The 16,146-nt window shown below is 47.1% G+C and overlaps 1 protein-coding gene and 1 long non-coding RNA gene across 4 annotated transcripts in view; one reads left to right on the top strand and one right to left on the bottom strand.

Moving 5' to 3' along the window:
- ACAP3 (ArfGAP with coiled-coil, ankyrin repeat and PH domains 3) overlaps window positions 1-16,146 on the top strand; it is a 160,903-nt gene that overhangs the window by 104,513 nt on the left and 40,244 nt on the right. For all 3 annotated transcript variants that reach the window (XM_083628613.1, XM_083628615.1, XM_083628614.1), the window contains 3 exons: window positions 12,951-13,063; window positions 13,706-13,757; window positions 15,250-15,350. In XM_083628613.1, coding sequence (XP_083484739.1) covers window positions 12,951-13,063; window positions 13,706-13,757; window positions 15,250-15,350 — 266 coding nt within the window. The remainder of the gene's footprint in view (window positions 1-12,950; window positions 13,064-13,705; window positions 13,758-15,249; window positions 15,351-16,146) is intronic.
- On the bottom strand, window positions 2,166-13,736 carry LOC310769633. The gene is made up of 3 exons (XR_014551761.1): window positions 13,655-13,736; window positions 4,551-4,661; window positions 2,166-2,272 (listed from the first exon to the last, which is right to left on the bottom strand). It is a non-coding gene; the product is annotated as an uncharacterized lncRNA (long non-coding RNA).

The following is a 16,146-nucleotide window of genomic DNA, read 5'->3' as shown; positions in this document are numbered from 1 at the left end:
AAAAACAACAACAACAAACCTCTCTTTTCCTGACACCTCACACCCAGTTACCCTGGCAACCTTCCAAACCCCCAGTCTCTGTTCACACCTGAAGGCAAGGGGGGAGGACAGCATTGCCAATGGCCCTCAGTGGCCTGTGTTGTTTCTTAACAGGCCCCAGCTTGGCATGGCCGTTTTGCATTGGCTAGCTCAGAAATTCCTATGCAGCTTGCATTTCTCCCAAATACAGTGGTACCTTGGTTTACAAACTTAATCCGTTCCGGAAGTCCATTCTTAAACCAAAGCGTTCTTAAACCAAGGCGTGCTTTCCCATAGCATCGGGGGACTCAATTTACAAATGGAACACACTCAATGGGAAGCTAAACACGTTCTGCTTCCAAGGCAAAGTTCACAAACCAAAACACCTACTTCTGGGTTTGCAGCGTTGTTCATAAACTAGATAAATAGGTACCACTCTGGTGGGAAGGTAAACGGCTTTTCCGTGCGCTGCTCTGGTTCGCTAGAAGTGGCTTAGTCATGCTGGCCACATGACCCGGAAGCTGTACGCCGGCTCCCTCGGCCAATAAAGCAAGATGAGCGCCGCAACCCCAGAGTCGGTCACGACTGGACCTAATGGTCAGGGGTCCCTTTACCTTTAAGCACAGGAAAGTGGGGAAGGCCTGTGGCTGCTGGAAGGCTGACTGGAATAGAACGTGTGCCTCAGGTTGGATGGCTTCTCCATCCCTGCTGCAGAGTATGGGTAGGCAAACTGCAGCTCTCCGGATTTTGCTGGAGTACAACCCTCATTATCTGGTGCTTGCTCCGAGGTTGCCAACCCCGTGTGGCAGAGCGTGGGAATTGAGGCCTTTTCTTCTTTCTCCTGTCAGGCGTCTCGTGGTCGTCCTGGCATCTAGAATTCCAAAATAGACTGCCTCTCAACCTGGAGGTTCTGCTTAGCTATTGCAGTTAATGTGGACATTTGGCCCGATCTGGCAAAGCTGCTGTTACGGTCTTATAAAGGATTAAGTGTATCCATGACGGATCAGAGGGCGGGAGGCTAAACAATTTGTTAGCGAAGGGAGAGAGGGCAGGGAATGCTGATGCCGGAAAACCAGTATCAAATGCCTATTTTTTATTTAGTTATAATATTAGATTTCTTACCTGCCTGTTGCCATAAGAACTTGCAGTGGTGACAGCAATTAAATATTAAATTATAAAAGGAAACGGGAAGGTACACAGCTGATGGAAAAAAAAAATATTTGCATAATAAAACTCCAGTGTTTACTGGAAGGGGTCCTGTCATCCGTCCACCGTCCGTCCCCCCCATGCCATTTGATGGGTGGCGCATTCCACTACAGGGGCCTGGTCCTCTTCCAGGACTTCTGGGATGGCTGGAGAACTGCCTGGCTCATGAATGTGTGGGAACAAGGAGGGAGTATCTGTGCGCCGGGGCAGCGCCCGTCAGGTTGATTTAGGAGGGAGGCTTTGAAAATAAATAACTTAACCGGGCTGGCCATATGGCGCATTGCTTTATCGTCCTCCTCCGACAGGGTGCAGGCAGAGCTTTGGGTTGGCCAAGGAGGGGGTCCCCGTCTCCGCAGGTGGCATCCCACCAATGGGTTTGCTGTGGGTGGACGGGGGCTGGGGGGCTGGTGGAGAACAGGGTAGGACAGGAGGGAAGGCAGTATTGGTAGGAAGTGGCTTTCCGTAGAAGCTCAGTGAGTCCCCCCAGAGCGGGGTCAAAGGCCACACAGTGGAGTTCCCCCCTCCCCGTCAAACCCCACTGCATCTTCTCTGCACCCCCTCCATCTCCAGGCGACAGCTGTATGATAATTAGCCCTTGTGCTAAGCTGATCGGCTGTGAAAGGGAAGCCACTATCCTTAGGGTGGGAGGGAGGGAGGGAAGAGGAGGAGGGATGGAGCAGGTGGTCCACAGGCTGGAGACAGAGAACCCTGCAGTCCGGGCCCTAGCAGAGCGAAACGGGAGTGGGAGGGGTTAAAAAAGCAGTGTGTGTGTGTGTGTGTGTGTGTGTGTGTGTGTTGGCAGTGAGGGGGGGCAGAGCATCTCTCCGATCTCGAGGTGTGCAGTACAACACTGCCACTCCGGAGAGTGTCCCGAAAAGAGATTCGTGCGCACAGCCGAAACAACGGGGTCATGAAGATTTTCGGCAGACTTGAGTACCTTCTGGTAAGGGACTGTTTCTCTGGAACTCCAGAGATGCAGCCGGGCTTCGGGATGCAACTGCATGCCGTCTTCCCTTCCCTTTGTCGCGAGGGTTAGGGTGCTGGAGGGCTGTAAAAGGAGGAGGGGAGGGGGTTGGCAACACCTTCAGCTTTTAGGACCCTTCCATAGCTCGGCTTAATGGGGATGGCGAACCCCTGAGCCTCCTTTAATCCCCCCTCGTCCATGCCGCGTTCTCCTCTCAGCTGCTGCTGCCGCCCCACACTTTCTTCTCCCTAAATCTGGAGGCTCCCTATGCAACTGATGTAGCTCTCCTATTCGGATTTTCAGAGCATAGGGAAAGTGGACTTAGAGAGTGTGGGACAGCAGCAATGGAAAGAGAACGAGGGAGAATTAAAGAGGCTCACGATCCACATTAACCTGGGTATCGGCGGGCCCTTAGTTATGTAAGAAAACCAAGTTGGGTGTTTGTAGTTCTGCAGCTTTGTATAGAATCTACATAGTCTGAGGTCGGGATCCACCCTTTTAAATCTTTCATTGTCCAGAAACGACAGATCTGGATGTTGCTGCAATTGACTCTCTCTTTGTGTGTGTTTTTGTAACTTGATGCTATAATATTCCTTTGGGGCTTTGGAAGTGGATGTGGCAAATGCACAGTATTTGGATGTGAAACATAGGGAGCTGTGTTATACCAGGTTAGACTATTCATCCAGTATTGCCTGCTCTGACTGGCAGAGGCTCTCGTGGGCTCTGCAGCAGAGCAAGGCCTTCCCCATCACCTGCTCATTTAATTTGATCAATTTATATCCCACCTCTCCACCAAGGAGCTCAAAGTGGTGTATATCCTTCTCCTTCTCCCCATTTCACCCTCACAACAACCCTGTGAGGTGGGTTAGGATGAGAATGAGAAACTAGCTGAGTGGGGATTTGAACCCTGGTCTCCCAGGTCCTAGTCCAGTGCTCTAACCATTGTGTCACACTGACTGAGATCCTTTAACAGGATGTGCTGAAGAATGAACTTGCCTTTTCAATCCCCTGCTGTCTTCTAGCCGGAGAGGTTGGGGATTGAGCCTGACACTCTCAGCATGCAGAGCACATGCTGTGCTGATGAATTATGGCCCGTCCTTTAAAGCAGATCCACACCATATATGTAAAGAACATCCAACACACAGGGAATGCATAACCCATTTTGCTTCTGCTAAAGCGCACAACTACCTCCAAAGAAACCCAGGGACTTTCATTTGTTAAAGGTGCTTGGAAATTGTAGCTCCACAAGGCAAAACTACAGTTCCTATTGTTCTTTTTTTGGGGGGGGGGAAGGTCACATGTTTTCAATGTGCATTGGACTTGTGGTGTGGATTTGCTCTTAATGTGGAAGGTCCTTGCCACTGACACTTGGAAAGATTCCAGGCCTGCGAACCCAACATGCATATTCTGTATTGGGGCAGTGGCTAATACAGGCACAAAATCGGGTGTGCCAAATCAGCGTGTAAGCTTTTTGAATTCTTCAAAATTCTTTGTCAGCCTAGACAACAAACACTATGTGTGTTTCATGTGTGTGTGTGAGGGGGGGGGCAGGAACTTTGCATTTGGTCACAGTCTTCAGCTGGAACATGGAAAGAGATAGCAGGCGTTCTTCACCAGTGTGGTGTAGTAGTGAAGAAGAAGAGTTTGGATTTGATATCCCGCTTTATCACTACCCGAAGGAGTCTCAAAGCAGCTAACATTCTCCTTTCCCTTCCTTCCCCACAACAAACACTCTGTGAGGTGAGTGAGGCTGAGAGACTTCAAAGAAGTGTGACTAGTCCAAGGTCACCCAGCAGCTGCATGTGGAGGAGCAGGGAATCGAACCCGGTTCACCAGATTACGAGTCCACTGCTCTTAACCACTACACCACACTAGTGAGAGCACCTAGGACCTGGTAGACCAGGGACCAAATCCCAGCTCAGCCATGAAGCTCACCAGTTGACTTTGGGTCTCCTAGCCTACCTCGCAGGGTTGTTGTGAATTTAAAATGGAGAGGAAAGAGAGAGCTGTGTATCACACCCTTTTGCTCCTTGGAGGAAGTGGGATGTAAATGGAATGAAGAGAAGCAAAACAAAACAAAACAAAACAAAACAAAACAAAACAAAACAAAACAAAACAAAACAAAACAAAACAAAACAAAGGAGGACCTGTTAGATGCTATGCTGATTTCAGGTTGCACCTTGTCCTGCTGGGAAGAAGAAGCTTACAAGGGTGACCCCCCCTCCCCAACATACTTGAAAACCTTTTTCAAAATCCAGCCATTACCCAGGTCTGTCTCCACCCTTAGGCAAAACTCACTGGTCCCTCGACAGATGGGGAAGCAGGAGGGAAGGGAAATGCAATGGTCTGTAGATTAACAAACCTGGAGATTAAATTTCGGGTGGGTGTCCCCATCTGCTTCCCCCTCTTGCATCAGGTTTTTTTTTGACTGTAAGCTCCTTCAGACAGAGATCTGTCTTCTGATCATTGCACACTGAAGAAGAAGAGTTTGATGAAGGAGAAGGCATTGGGTCTATGAAAGACCTCAGAGAGTGTAAGTTTCTAAGCAGGACCAAACCAGTATTCTGATTCGGCATAAGGTGGCTTCGCGTGCTGTGAGTTGGTGGGCGAGATTCTTAAGAATCCTTAATTTTTGCAATATTTTGTTTCTTTCTTTAATTGGATGAGTAGCATTTCCTACAAAATGTCTCTGGCTGCAGCCTTGGGGGGGGGGGGGATGCAGGGAGGTGGGCTCTCTCCCACGACGACAAATGTGTGATTGGTTGGAGTTTTTTAAAAACAAAAACAGGTTCTCTCTGTTTTCCGATCACACATTTACACCAAACACATTCTCACTGATGTGGGCGTTGATTTTTGTGCTGCAAAGGTGATGCAAATGGGGGGGGGGTGGAAGAGCGCTTTTTATTTTTAAAAGGTGTGATGAAAAAACTCAGACAGCACCAAGCTACTTGGAGTATTTCACCAGACTGGTCTACAAGGAGCACTTTTTCCCCCAGATAACGGGACTGACCGAGGCATGTGGATAGGGTGTGTGTGTGTGAGAGAGAGATTGATCATTCCTCAAGGGAAAGAAACAAAAGCACAATGGATTATGTCATCCCTGCTTGGTCCATGTGGCTGAACAAGCAGGCATGTGGAAAAGCCTGTGTGCACATGTGTCTCCCTGTATGTGTCTGTAGGATGGCTGGCTTTTGCAGAAATAACTCTGCTGTACCAACGGGATTGTATTTATGTGCACATATTCATGTGATCCCAGAGAGAAAGTGTGTGAATGCCCATGAGTAAATTTATAGAATAGAAAGCTTCTAGGAAAGCTGGAAGCAATTCATTCTGATTCAGAATAATAAAATTAGAAGGGATCCTTAAGAGTCACATAGTCCAAACCCCTAGTATTCAGGAATCACAGCTAAAGAAGCCCCTTTCGCATAGAGGTTTATTTATTTGCAATTACATTTCTATCTCACCCTTCCTTCCAAAAGGAACCTAGGGTAAGCAAACAATCAGTGGCTTTCAATGGTCACAAGCGAGTGTTTTTTCCCTTCTTTATCACCTAATACATATCCTGTTTTGTTTGGACTTGTGGGTCCACAATAGAAGAGGTGAGCTGAGTTGGGAAGCTTCAGGTTGAAGTCACTCAGGTGCAGCCAAGTAGGTCAGGTCAACGTCAGGCTGGCTGGAAGTATTGCCAGGTGGGTTGAGTGAGGCTGGGGCAAGCTGGATTGCTACTGGCTTAGTGAAATCAGATTCCAGTAAGTAGCGGCCAGCACCATGGATAGCTCCAGGTACCTTATGCTAGCTGAGCCAGAGAAAGATGTTGTCTCAGCAAAGGGCTGGAGTTTGCTTGGGAAAAGACGGCCTGGCTTGGCTCTCCAGTGTGGCTTCTACCTTGGGAGAGTGATTTGTGATCTCTACAGTGATACTGCATTCATTTGCTCCTGCTTGGTTGTGGAGCAAAAGAAGCCACAGAGCAGTCCTCTCTAGAGTCTGAGGGTGATGGGAGAGTCGTCTTGTGAAGCAGGAAGGGTGTAGAAGGGGTGAGCTGAATCTTCTGCCTCGAGTAGAGTGAGCTGTGATATATTTGGAACAACAGCATTCCTGGGTGCAGGATTCTTTTGCAATTACAGATTCTGGGAACCGAGCGAGGGATCTTCTGTGTTGTGTCACTGAGCAGCAGCCTTTCCCTAAGCCAGGGTCGTGGAACCTGTGGCACTGCTGATGAATGTTACACATGTAGAAGGTGTGTGTGTGTGTACACACACACATATACATGGTTGTAACCAGCTAAGTTCTACTCAGAGCACATTCATTAACTTCAGGGGGGTCTACTCTGAGCATGGCTAGCGTTGGATACAACCAATACTGAGTTTCATTTAAAATGATATGCCGAGATGTACAATTTAAAGCAAGGCAAAATCAGTTATCCAAATGAACCAGAATAAGAACAACTCAGTTGGATAGCTCAGGGTAGAAGGTATGTAGCTTCAATAAAATAATGGCAGATGTTTTCAGTGCAGATGCGGCAGCAAGATCAATGTGCGACAGATCGCATGTCAGAGAAGGATTGTGATATTCCTCAATCTCAGGATTGCACTGTTCAAGCACAAAATTTGGCACTTGGTCCAATTTTCAGTACCTGATAATTTCAGCTCTCCTTAAAAACAAAACTCAAGGTTCTAGTCCTTATGGATGTAAAGGTAACTGTGAATGCCCAAGGGCAATGCCTGGTGAAATTTTGCATCTCCCACCCATATCCTGAAATTTTATAGTCCATGATCCTGTCAGTTTTATAAGTTGTGCCTGCAAGGGATTGCTCAGTTGGTTAGACTGTGGTGCTGATAATGCCAAGGTTGCGGGTTCAATCCCCTTATGGGACTGCTGCATAATTCCTGCATTGCACTATATGATCCTCAGGGACCCTTCTGACTCTACAGCTCTATGATTCTATGAGAGAGAGGGGGAGAGAGCTATACAGAATGGAGGGATCCAGTATGCGCTCTGCAACTGGCCTCCAGAAGACCTAAAGACTACAGATTGCCCCTCTCTCCTCTTAGCTTGTCTTTATGCTTCATGCAACAGAAAAAAAGAGGAAAAAACCCCAGCCATAATCCTTATTGAATGTGATCGGCCGCTATCTCTTCATGCACGGATGACTTCACATATGCAGTTGATGAGCTGACCTGCCACATCCAATGTTTAGGATTGTGGTAGATGCCACGAGGAATGGGAAGAGAGGGACTTCAGAAGCTGCTGCCTCTACACCTTCTTACACTAGCTAGTTCATGCATTTTTCAAAGGGTCAGTAGTTCTGGAGTTTATCCACTCCTTCCTGCGTGTGGTGATGTTTTAAGGCGAGGGTTTCGCCCACAAGGCAATTACGCCGTTAACACTTATACCAGTTAGCAGACTGAAGCATGTGGAAAGGTATTGGTGAGTCTAAATGACCACAATGCAGTGAAACATAGGGAGCTGCCTTGCACTGAGTCAGACCACTGGCACATCTAGCTCAGTATTGTCCACACTGATTGGCAGCAGTTCTCTGGAGTTCTGTCCCAGCCTTACCTGGAGGTGCCGGGGGGGGGGCAGGTTTGAACCTGGGAACTTTCATATGCAAAGCAGATCCTGGTGCAGCAGTTTAAAGTAAGGGAGGTGTGAATCATGGGTAGGCAAACTAAGTCCCAGGGGTCGGATCCGGCCCAAACGCCTTCGAAATCTGGCCCGCAGACAGTCCAAGAATCAGCATGTTTTTACATGAGTAGAATGTGTCCTTTTATTTAAAATGCATCTCTGGCTTATTTCTGGGGCCTGCCTGGTGTTTTTACATGAGCAGAATGTGTGCTTTTATTTAAAATGCATCACTGGGTTATTTGTGGGGGATAGGAATTTGTTCATTTTTTAAAAAAGATATAATCCAGCCCCCCACAAGGTCTGAGGGACAGTGGACCGGCCCCCTGCTGAAAAAGTTTGCTGACCCCTGGTGTGAATTAACCCAGCATTGCTGTTCCTGTCTTTTAAAGTTGAATTAAAAGGGTCTATGAGCTCCTCAAGGAAAACGTTATCACTAAAGCTCATGACAGTTGATAGATACCAGTTCTGCATAGGACACCACTCTACCAATGTTCTAATTGTGCTCAAGTTTCCTTTCAATGAAGGGGCCATAGCTCAGTGGTAGGGCATTTGCCTTGCATGCACAAGGTCCCAGGTTCAATCCCTGGCATTTCCTGGTATGGCTGGGAGAGTCTCCCTGTCTGAAATCCTGGAAAGCCCCTCTTGGTTAGCATAGAAAATACCGAGGTAGATCATGGGTAGGCAAACTAAGGCCCATGGGCCGGATCCGGCCCAATTGCCTTCTAAATCTGGCCCACGGATTAGCTGTTTTTACATGAGTAGAATGTGTTCTTTCATTTAAAATGCATCTCTGGGTTATTTGTGGGGCATAGAAATTCTTTCATTCCCCCCCCCAAAAAAATAGTCTGCCCCCCCACAAGGTCTGAGGGACAGTGGACCGGCCCCCTGCTGAAAAAGTTTGCTGACCCTTGAGGTAGATGGACCCACAGTCTGGTTCTGTGAAAGGAGGCTTCCTATGCTCTACGACTATGATTTGGAATAGAGTAGGGGTGGGCCGGACTGGATTTTCACATAGCACAGGTTGCCACTGAAATTTGAGACCCCAAGGGAGGCCTTTGAGGAAATCCACAATTTCCCCTATTCTGTCCCTAGACTTAACCAAATGACATCTCTCACCCCACCCACTAACCCCAATGGCCTTCTAAAAATGGTATATAGTTGTACTTAGTTGTACTAAGGTGCTTTGTTGATTTAAAGTCTTTATCCCCTTTATTTCAATTAGAAAAACAAACAAACAAACACTAAGTGATTTCAGTAAAAAACAAACAAACATCAAAATGGCAGGTACCTAAGTGTTAAGAGGCACACACACCCCAAAATATTTGAGTACTCCAACCCACAAAAAAGCATCAGTCGCTCCAGGACTTATTTGATTGCTTTGTTTATTTTGTTTGACCCTAGCAACGCGTTGGCGAAGAGTTCTGGTTCCCCACCTCCTGCATTTGAAATACAGAATGGTGAACCTTTTAAATTTCCCCATTGCAGGTGATTTGTGCTTCTGTTCTTTGGTTTTGTTTCCTGCTTCATCATTGGCCAGTTTGAAAGTAGCTGTACTTTGAAAGCAGGGCAGGCACCAAAACCATCTCCATCCCAACAGTGGGAAGGAGCCACTTGCTCGCCTCTTTGGGAATTTGGTGCCTCTTTGTAGGGGGCATTCAGGGTTCCCGAGGAAACCATTGTCCGGTGGCTCTTTTTGAATAATAATAATAAAAGCTTTCATTGCTAGGCTAGGCACCCTTGGATATATAAATTCAAATCAGTATGGAAAAGGGAAAAGCAGAGATCGCCTGAAGTAGAGAAAGTGTGTCTCTCTCTCTGTGTGTGAGTGTGCATGCTGGCATGACATTTATTGATCTGACATGAAAGCAAGGACAGATGACAGCTGGGCATTTGGCAGGAGATTCTGACTGTGTGTTTTCTGGATGGCGGCCTGCTTTCTTTAAGCCTCAGCTTTGTAATATTGAATCTTTGGTCCTTTTCCACATCAAATATTTCAGCTTGGACCTCCACTTTCAGCAATTTTCTCCAGGCACTACTGATCATCCCCACCACACCACCACCACCACTCTCTCCCTCTCCCAAGGTTGGCTCTCTGCCATACTTTCAAAATCAACTTCAAGCTTCTAGTCCTTACCGTCTCTGCTCCGATCTCCTCCTCTGTGTGTTTCCTCCATTGCATTCTTTTTCAACCCCCACCAGCATTGCAAGCATTGAGCTGCCAGCAAGCCTGCCCCCTTTCTTCTCTCTGACATGTTTGACGCTTGCTTCTTCCTAATGAGGCTTTTACCAAAGAGCATTCAGTGGGGTGGTCCCTCACCTACAGTCCAATAACAGTTTATACTGCATGGTGAGTTGTTTTACGTTGGCTGGCACCCAGTGTGAAGAAAGTGAGTAGGGAGATGTTTTCCTCCCTCTCTCATAACACTAGAAATTGGGGGGAATATCCAATGAAGTGATGGCCACCGACTAGGATGGCATTGAATGGATTTTAGCCAGGTTCATGGCTATCAATGGCTACCAGCCACAAGGGACATGCACTGCCTCTCTGTTTCAGGCAGTAGCACCTATGAATACCAGTTACTGGGAATCAAAAGTGGGGAGAGGGGTGTTCTGGGCTCCCCAAAGATATATGCAGCTGCCCCATTTGGGGATCTGACCTGCAACCTTGGCATTATCAGCACTACACTCTAACCAACTGTGCTACCCAGGCTTTTGATAGCTCAGTTGGTTAGAGTTTGGTGCTGATAATGCCAAGGTTGCAGGTTAGATCCCCAAATGGGGCAGCTGCATATATTCCTGCATTGCAGGGGGTTGAACAAGATGACCCTCAGGGTCCTTCCAACTTGACAATTCTGTGATTGTTATTAATTGGTCACCTTTTTCTCCAGCAAGTGTTCTAGCCCCCATGATTCTATCTGGTTGGCCACTGTGACGACAGAGACTGGGCTGGATGGGCCTTTGGCCTGATCCAGCAGCCGGGCTCTTATAGTCTTACAAGTCCTCACTTGCCTTGCTACAGCAGAGGGTGATGTCCATCCCTTCCTCCTCTGCTCAAAAGCCTCTAATGAACGAGAGTCTACCAACATCCAAGACAATCTGTTCCACTTTCGGCGGTCTTTGCTTAAAAAGGCATTTGTAGGTATTGCTGTTGACCTGGTTGAAATGTTGGTAGAGCTACGATGGAGGTTTTAACTCGCACAATCTTGTGGAAATTTTGTTCTGTGGTGTTGTATGGAATCTGCCTTGAGATGACTTAGAAGATCAGCCTCAAAATATTTAGGGGTCTGGTCCAAAGGACTGTGAGGCTGGTGTGGGTTTGGGAGGATGTAAATGTAAGATTTTAAATAAAGAACTAGAGTCATAATTTGAGCCACATTAATTGCCTATTAATTTACATGGATTAATTGCGCCTTTCCCAAAGGATTCTGAGTGCTGCAATTTTGACACGCGTGCAGACAATCCTGTCAGAAGAAACCCCAAAACTATAGTTCCCTGCAGAGAGGGAAGTGCTTTTGAACTAGTTTAATTTGCAGTGCAGAACAGAAACATGCTTTGCGTCTGGGGTTAAACTTGCATAAACATTTAAAGCATATGGTCCCGTTCCCCCCCCCCACAAAAAATCCTGGAAACTGTAGCTTGTTAAGGGTGCCAGGGATGGATTCAAGCTCTGTGAGGGGTGAACTAAAGTTCCCAGGATAAAGCACTGTGCTTTAAATGTAAGGTGTGAATGTCACCAGATAATAAAGACTAACAATTTGAGGCTGGGTCTTCGCAGTACCAATTATCCCCCACCCCATTGTTCGCTCTTGAATTGGAGGGTGTGTTATATCCCCACAACACTACTTAATTTTTTTTTTTTTAAGGCCCAGCATCACAGAGCAGTGACAAATTTCAAGGCAACGGCAACCATTAACTTAAGTGCCTTTTTGCCCACTCGGCGCATTATAGGCCCCAGCGAAGCCTGGTTGCTAGGCAACATGCACTTCACTCTCATTAGGATGAGTTATTTCCATGCTGGGGGATGCTGGCTCACCAGGAAGGTGTCATAATAAAGGGAAGAAGGCGGACAGGAGATGAAGGGATGCAGTGGGATGAGTCATGGCCTCAGAAAGACAGCCTGGCGCTCAATTAGAGCCAGGGAGCTTCCAATTAAACAGAAGCCGGCCTGGCCTATAAGTCTCCCCCACCGTGCTCCTCCTCCCGTCATCTATGGTGGCATTTGTTTCGCAGATAAGGGAGGCGGTGGTGCAATGTCTAACACCAAAACTTTGAATAAAGCTCCAAGTTCAAAATACTTCTTCAGCGGCTGGCTTCTCAAATGAGAAATGGCTAGGCCCACAGCCTGACCACCCATCCTCTCCCACTCACAGGGATGGAGGAAGTGGCCTTATCCCAAGTGAGGCTACCTGGCTCAGTATCGTTTACACTAGTGTTCTTCAAACTTGAGTCCCTATGTGCCGGCGGACTACAGATCCCATCATCCCTAGCTAAGCTGGCTGTGGATGATGGAAGTTGTAGTCCAATAATATATGAGAAACCGAGGTTGAAGAACACTGACTGGCAGTGACTCTTCAGGGTTTCAGGCAGGAACCTCTCCCAGCCCCACCTGGAGATTCCGAGGAGTGAATCTGGGACTTTCCGACGCACCCTGAGACCTGCGGATTTAGGGTGGTATAGAAATTTTAACAGCAACAACATAGAGCAAATGCACTGGCACTGATCTGGAACCCTTCCCTTAAAATATAGGAGGGCCACATGTAGAGATTGGGAAGAAGTGAACCATAATCCTTCAAGAATCACACTTCTCCAACCTTTGCAGTACAGTTCTCAAGTCAAGTCGTATACCTTGAAATGCACACACGAGGTGTAAAGAGTGCAGGCAGCCCAGTATTATTAGGGGAAATTGCTTTGGGCAAATTAGGCAGAATCGCATGCAAAGATGCATCTCGTAGGAGAAATATGAGGTAAGAGGCTGCTGAATTTTCATGAGGACTTGTCTTTTAAAAAGCAAGTCACAAACTGATGTGTATGTATGGCAAGCTGAAGAATGGGAAAAAGGAGGAACGGAGAGAAATGAAAACTGACAGATTCACTCATCCCTGTTGATGGCACATCTCTGCTTGCCTTGGGCTTATAGGACTTCTCCTACGATGACTCCAAAGTGGAATTCAACGTCGATGCCCCCAATGGGGTGGTGATGGAAGGGTACCTCTTCAAGAGAGCGAGCAACGCGTTCAAGACCTGGAACCGGTACGTTGGGATCAGTGTGTTTCCAGAAAAGCCATGACCTCGCGCGCGAGAGAGAGACTTTTGTGGTGGCGTAGTGCTTAGAGTGTCGAACTAGGATCTGAGGAACCAGGGTTTGAATCCCCACTCACTGTAGCTCACTGGGTGGCCTTGGGCCAGCCATAGTCTCTCAGCTTAACCTACCTCATAGGGTTGTTGGGAGGATAAAATGGGGAGGGGAAGGAACTGTGTACTGCCACTTTGAGCTCTCCAGGGGAAAAGGAGGATAGGAATGTTGGGAGGAGGATTTAATTGTATTTCTATCCCCCCTTTCTCCCATGAAAATAATTTTAATTTTAATTTTAATTTTAATTTTAATTTTAATTTTAATTTTAATTTTAATTTTAATTTTAATTTTAATTTTAATTTTAATTTTAATTTTAATTTTAATTTTAATTTTAATTTTAATTTTAATTTTAATTTCTACAGCTTACAATTTATGGTGCAGAATATTCTGTTCCATTGAATTCCAACTTTGAACTCCCTGGAGGAAAAGCTGGAATATATCAATGTAACAAACAAACAAACAAATAAATAAATAAAATTTATCCTCACACCCTTTCTCAATTCTCTCTCTCTTTCTCTTTTTCTTTCTCTCTTCCTCAGGAGATGGTTCTCCATACAGAACAGCCAGCTGGTCTACCAGAAGAAGCTAAAGGTCAGCCAGGTTGCCTCTGATGACATTAGTGGATTAGCTGGCTTCTCTTGATGTCTTACTGTTCAGGGGATTGTCGAGCCATCCTATGCGGACTAGGACGAGAGATCAGACAGATTGAATGACTCCACACTACATGTGTTCAGAGCCAGTGGCAGAATCCATTTTAATTTTTGGTTCTGCAACCCACCCTGTACATGCACACCCTGTACATGCACAAAGAAGAGTCGGGTGGGTGAGATTCCCCCCAGAGGCTTCTTCTGGCTTCTTCACCATACAGCTTTTGGCGATTGTTGAAGATGCCTCACTTCACCCTGGCCTTTGATGCCTGACGTGTGTGTTTTGAGGGACCCGCCTTATTCTTGTGACTGTGATTTGTCTTAACTGCTTTTCATACTGAATTTTAGTTGTAACCTGCCCTGGGACCTGCTGGTGAAGGGTGGGTAATATATCTAATAATAACAATAGCAATAATAATTCAGTATTGGTGTCTTCCAAATTTTCCGGAGTAGAATCTAATGGTTTTGCTTTACCCCTATGCATGCCACATAAATTAGGGCCAAAATGAAAATAATATTTTTTAGGCAAATCTTCCAACAGCCTTACTATAACTGTTCACATTTGTGGCTACCCCTTTCTGAGAAGCCCCGGGCAGCATACTTTAAAAAAAACACCATATCTTATTTATTGGGGGAGTGTATCCCTTGTCTTTTGTGGAAGCCTCAGGCCAGGTAATAAAAATGGTAGCAACATCAGTTCCCCCCAAAGCAAACAGCATGTGCTTTGAACCCCAGCTCATTCTTTTCAGAAAAACGGAAAACTCAGCTTTTATTGTCTCCTTTGCTGACGGAGTCCTTATCTGTATTTCTGTCAACATGTGGGGTATGCCACAGTTGGTAGCCACCAACCATGCATGCTCATTTAATCGGGTGTGCAACCATGAGCCCTTGGGCTAGTAGCAGCCCATGGGGGCTCCCTATCCGACACCCAGTGACCCCACCTCACTCTTCTTCCCCTTCCAGCGCAGCATTAAGGCTTCAGACCAGGGAAGGGGAGCCTCAGGCCTGGGCCTGAATCTGGCCCTCCAAACCTCTCTGCCTGGCCCTCGCAAATCTCCCTAGGCCACAGCCCTCACTGTCCTTGTTTTCCCCTGCCTGGAATGTGTCCCTGAACTCTGATAATTTCTCTCACTTGCCTAGGCAGAAGATAGAGGTGTGTGTGTGTGTTTAGAAACTAGCCACCTGTACGAAGGTACATTGCTCCACCCACTTTTGCCTCTGGCCCCGCCCACCCCTGGCATGTAGGGACCCCCCCCCCTCAAGAAGGGAATGAGGCCCTCTGTCTGGAAAGGATTCCCTGCCTCTGGTCTGGAAGCTCAAGGAAAACCAAGACAGCTTATAAAACACGCAACCATTTCCACACAGTTGCGTATTTGCAGCCGCAGGTGGGACACTGCAACACCACTGACTCGCTTGTTCCGTTTTTGTCTGTTCAGGATGTCCTCACGGTGGTGGTGGAGGACCTCAGGCTTTGCACCGTCAAGCCCTGCGAAGACATCGAGCGGAGGTTTTGCTTTGAAGTCGTCTCCCCCACTAAGTACGTTGTGCAAGTCTCCTCTTTCTTTCTTTTTCATTGCATTATAATTACAGTCGTACCTTGGTTTCCGAACAGCTTAGTTCTTGAACGTTTTGGCTCCCGAATGCTGCAAACCCGGAAGTGACTGTTCCGGTTTGCGAACTATTTTTGGAAGCTAAACGTCCGACGGGGCTTCCGTGGCTTCCGATTGGCTGCAGGAGCTTCTTACAGCCAATCAGAAGCCGCACTTTGGTTTCCAAACGTTTTGGAAGTCAAATGGACTTCTGGAATGGATTCCGTTCAACTTCCAAAGTACAACTGTATTATTACTATTCTATTTCTATAGCTCCTGCCAACCTAGCAGTTCGAAAGCACAAAGTGCAAGTAGATAAATAGGTACCGCTCCGGCGGGAAGGTAAGTGGAGTTTCCGTGTGCTGCTCTGGTTCGCCAGAAGCGGCTCAGTCATGCTGGCCACATGACCTGGAAGCCTCGGCCAATAAAGCGAGATGAGTGCCGCAACCTCAGAGTCGGCCACGACTGGACCTAATGGTCAGGGGTCCCTTTACCTTTACCTTTATTTCTATAGCGCCATCACACAGGAAGCGCCTTAGGCCCCGTGAAAACATTGGCCCACAAAGGTCAGTGTTCTTTACACTGAATGGCTCTCTGGGATTTTAGACAGGGTTCTCTCCCAGACCTGCCGGCAGATGCCGGAACCTTCTGTATGCAAAGCATAGAGCAAGATCAGAAGAGCCTGCGGGATCAGGCCAAGGGCCCCTTCTTGTCCAGCTTCCTGTTCTCACAGTGGCCAACCAG

Source organism: Podarcis filfolensis, assembly GCF_964270895.1.
Source record: "Podarcis filfolensis genome assembly, chromosome: 8".
Classification (NCBI taxonomy): Eukaryota; Metazoa; Chordata; class Lepidosauria; order Squamata; family Lacertidae; genus Podarcis; species Podarcis filfolensis.
The sequence above is the reverse complement of the archived record's forward strand: the minus strand, read 5'-3'. Positions and strand labels throughout refer to the sequence as shown.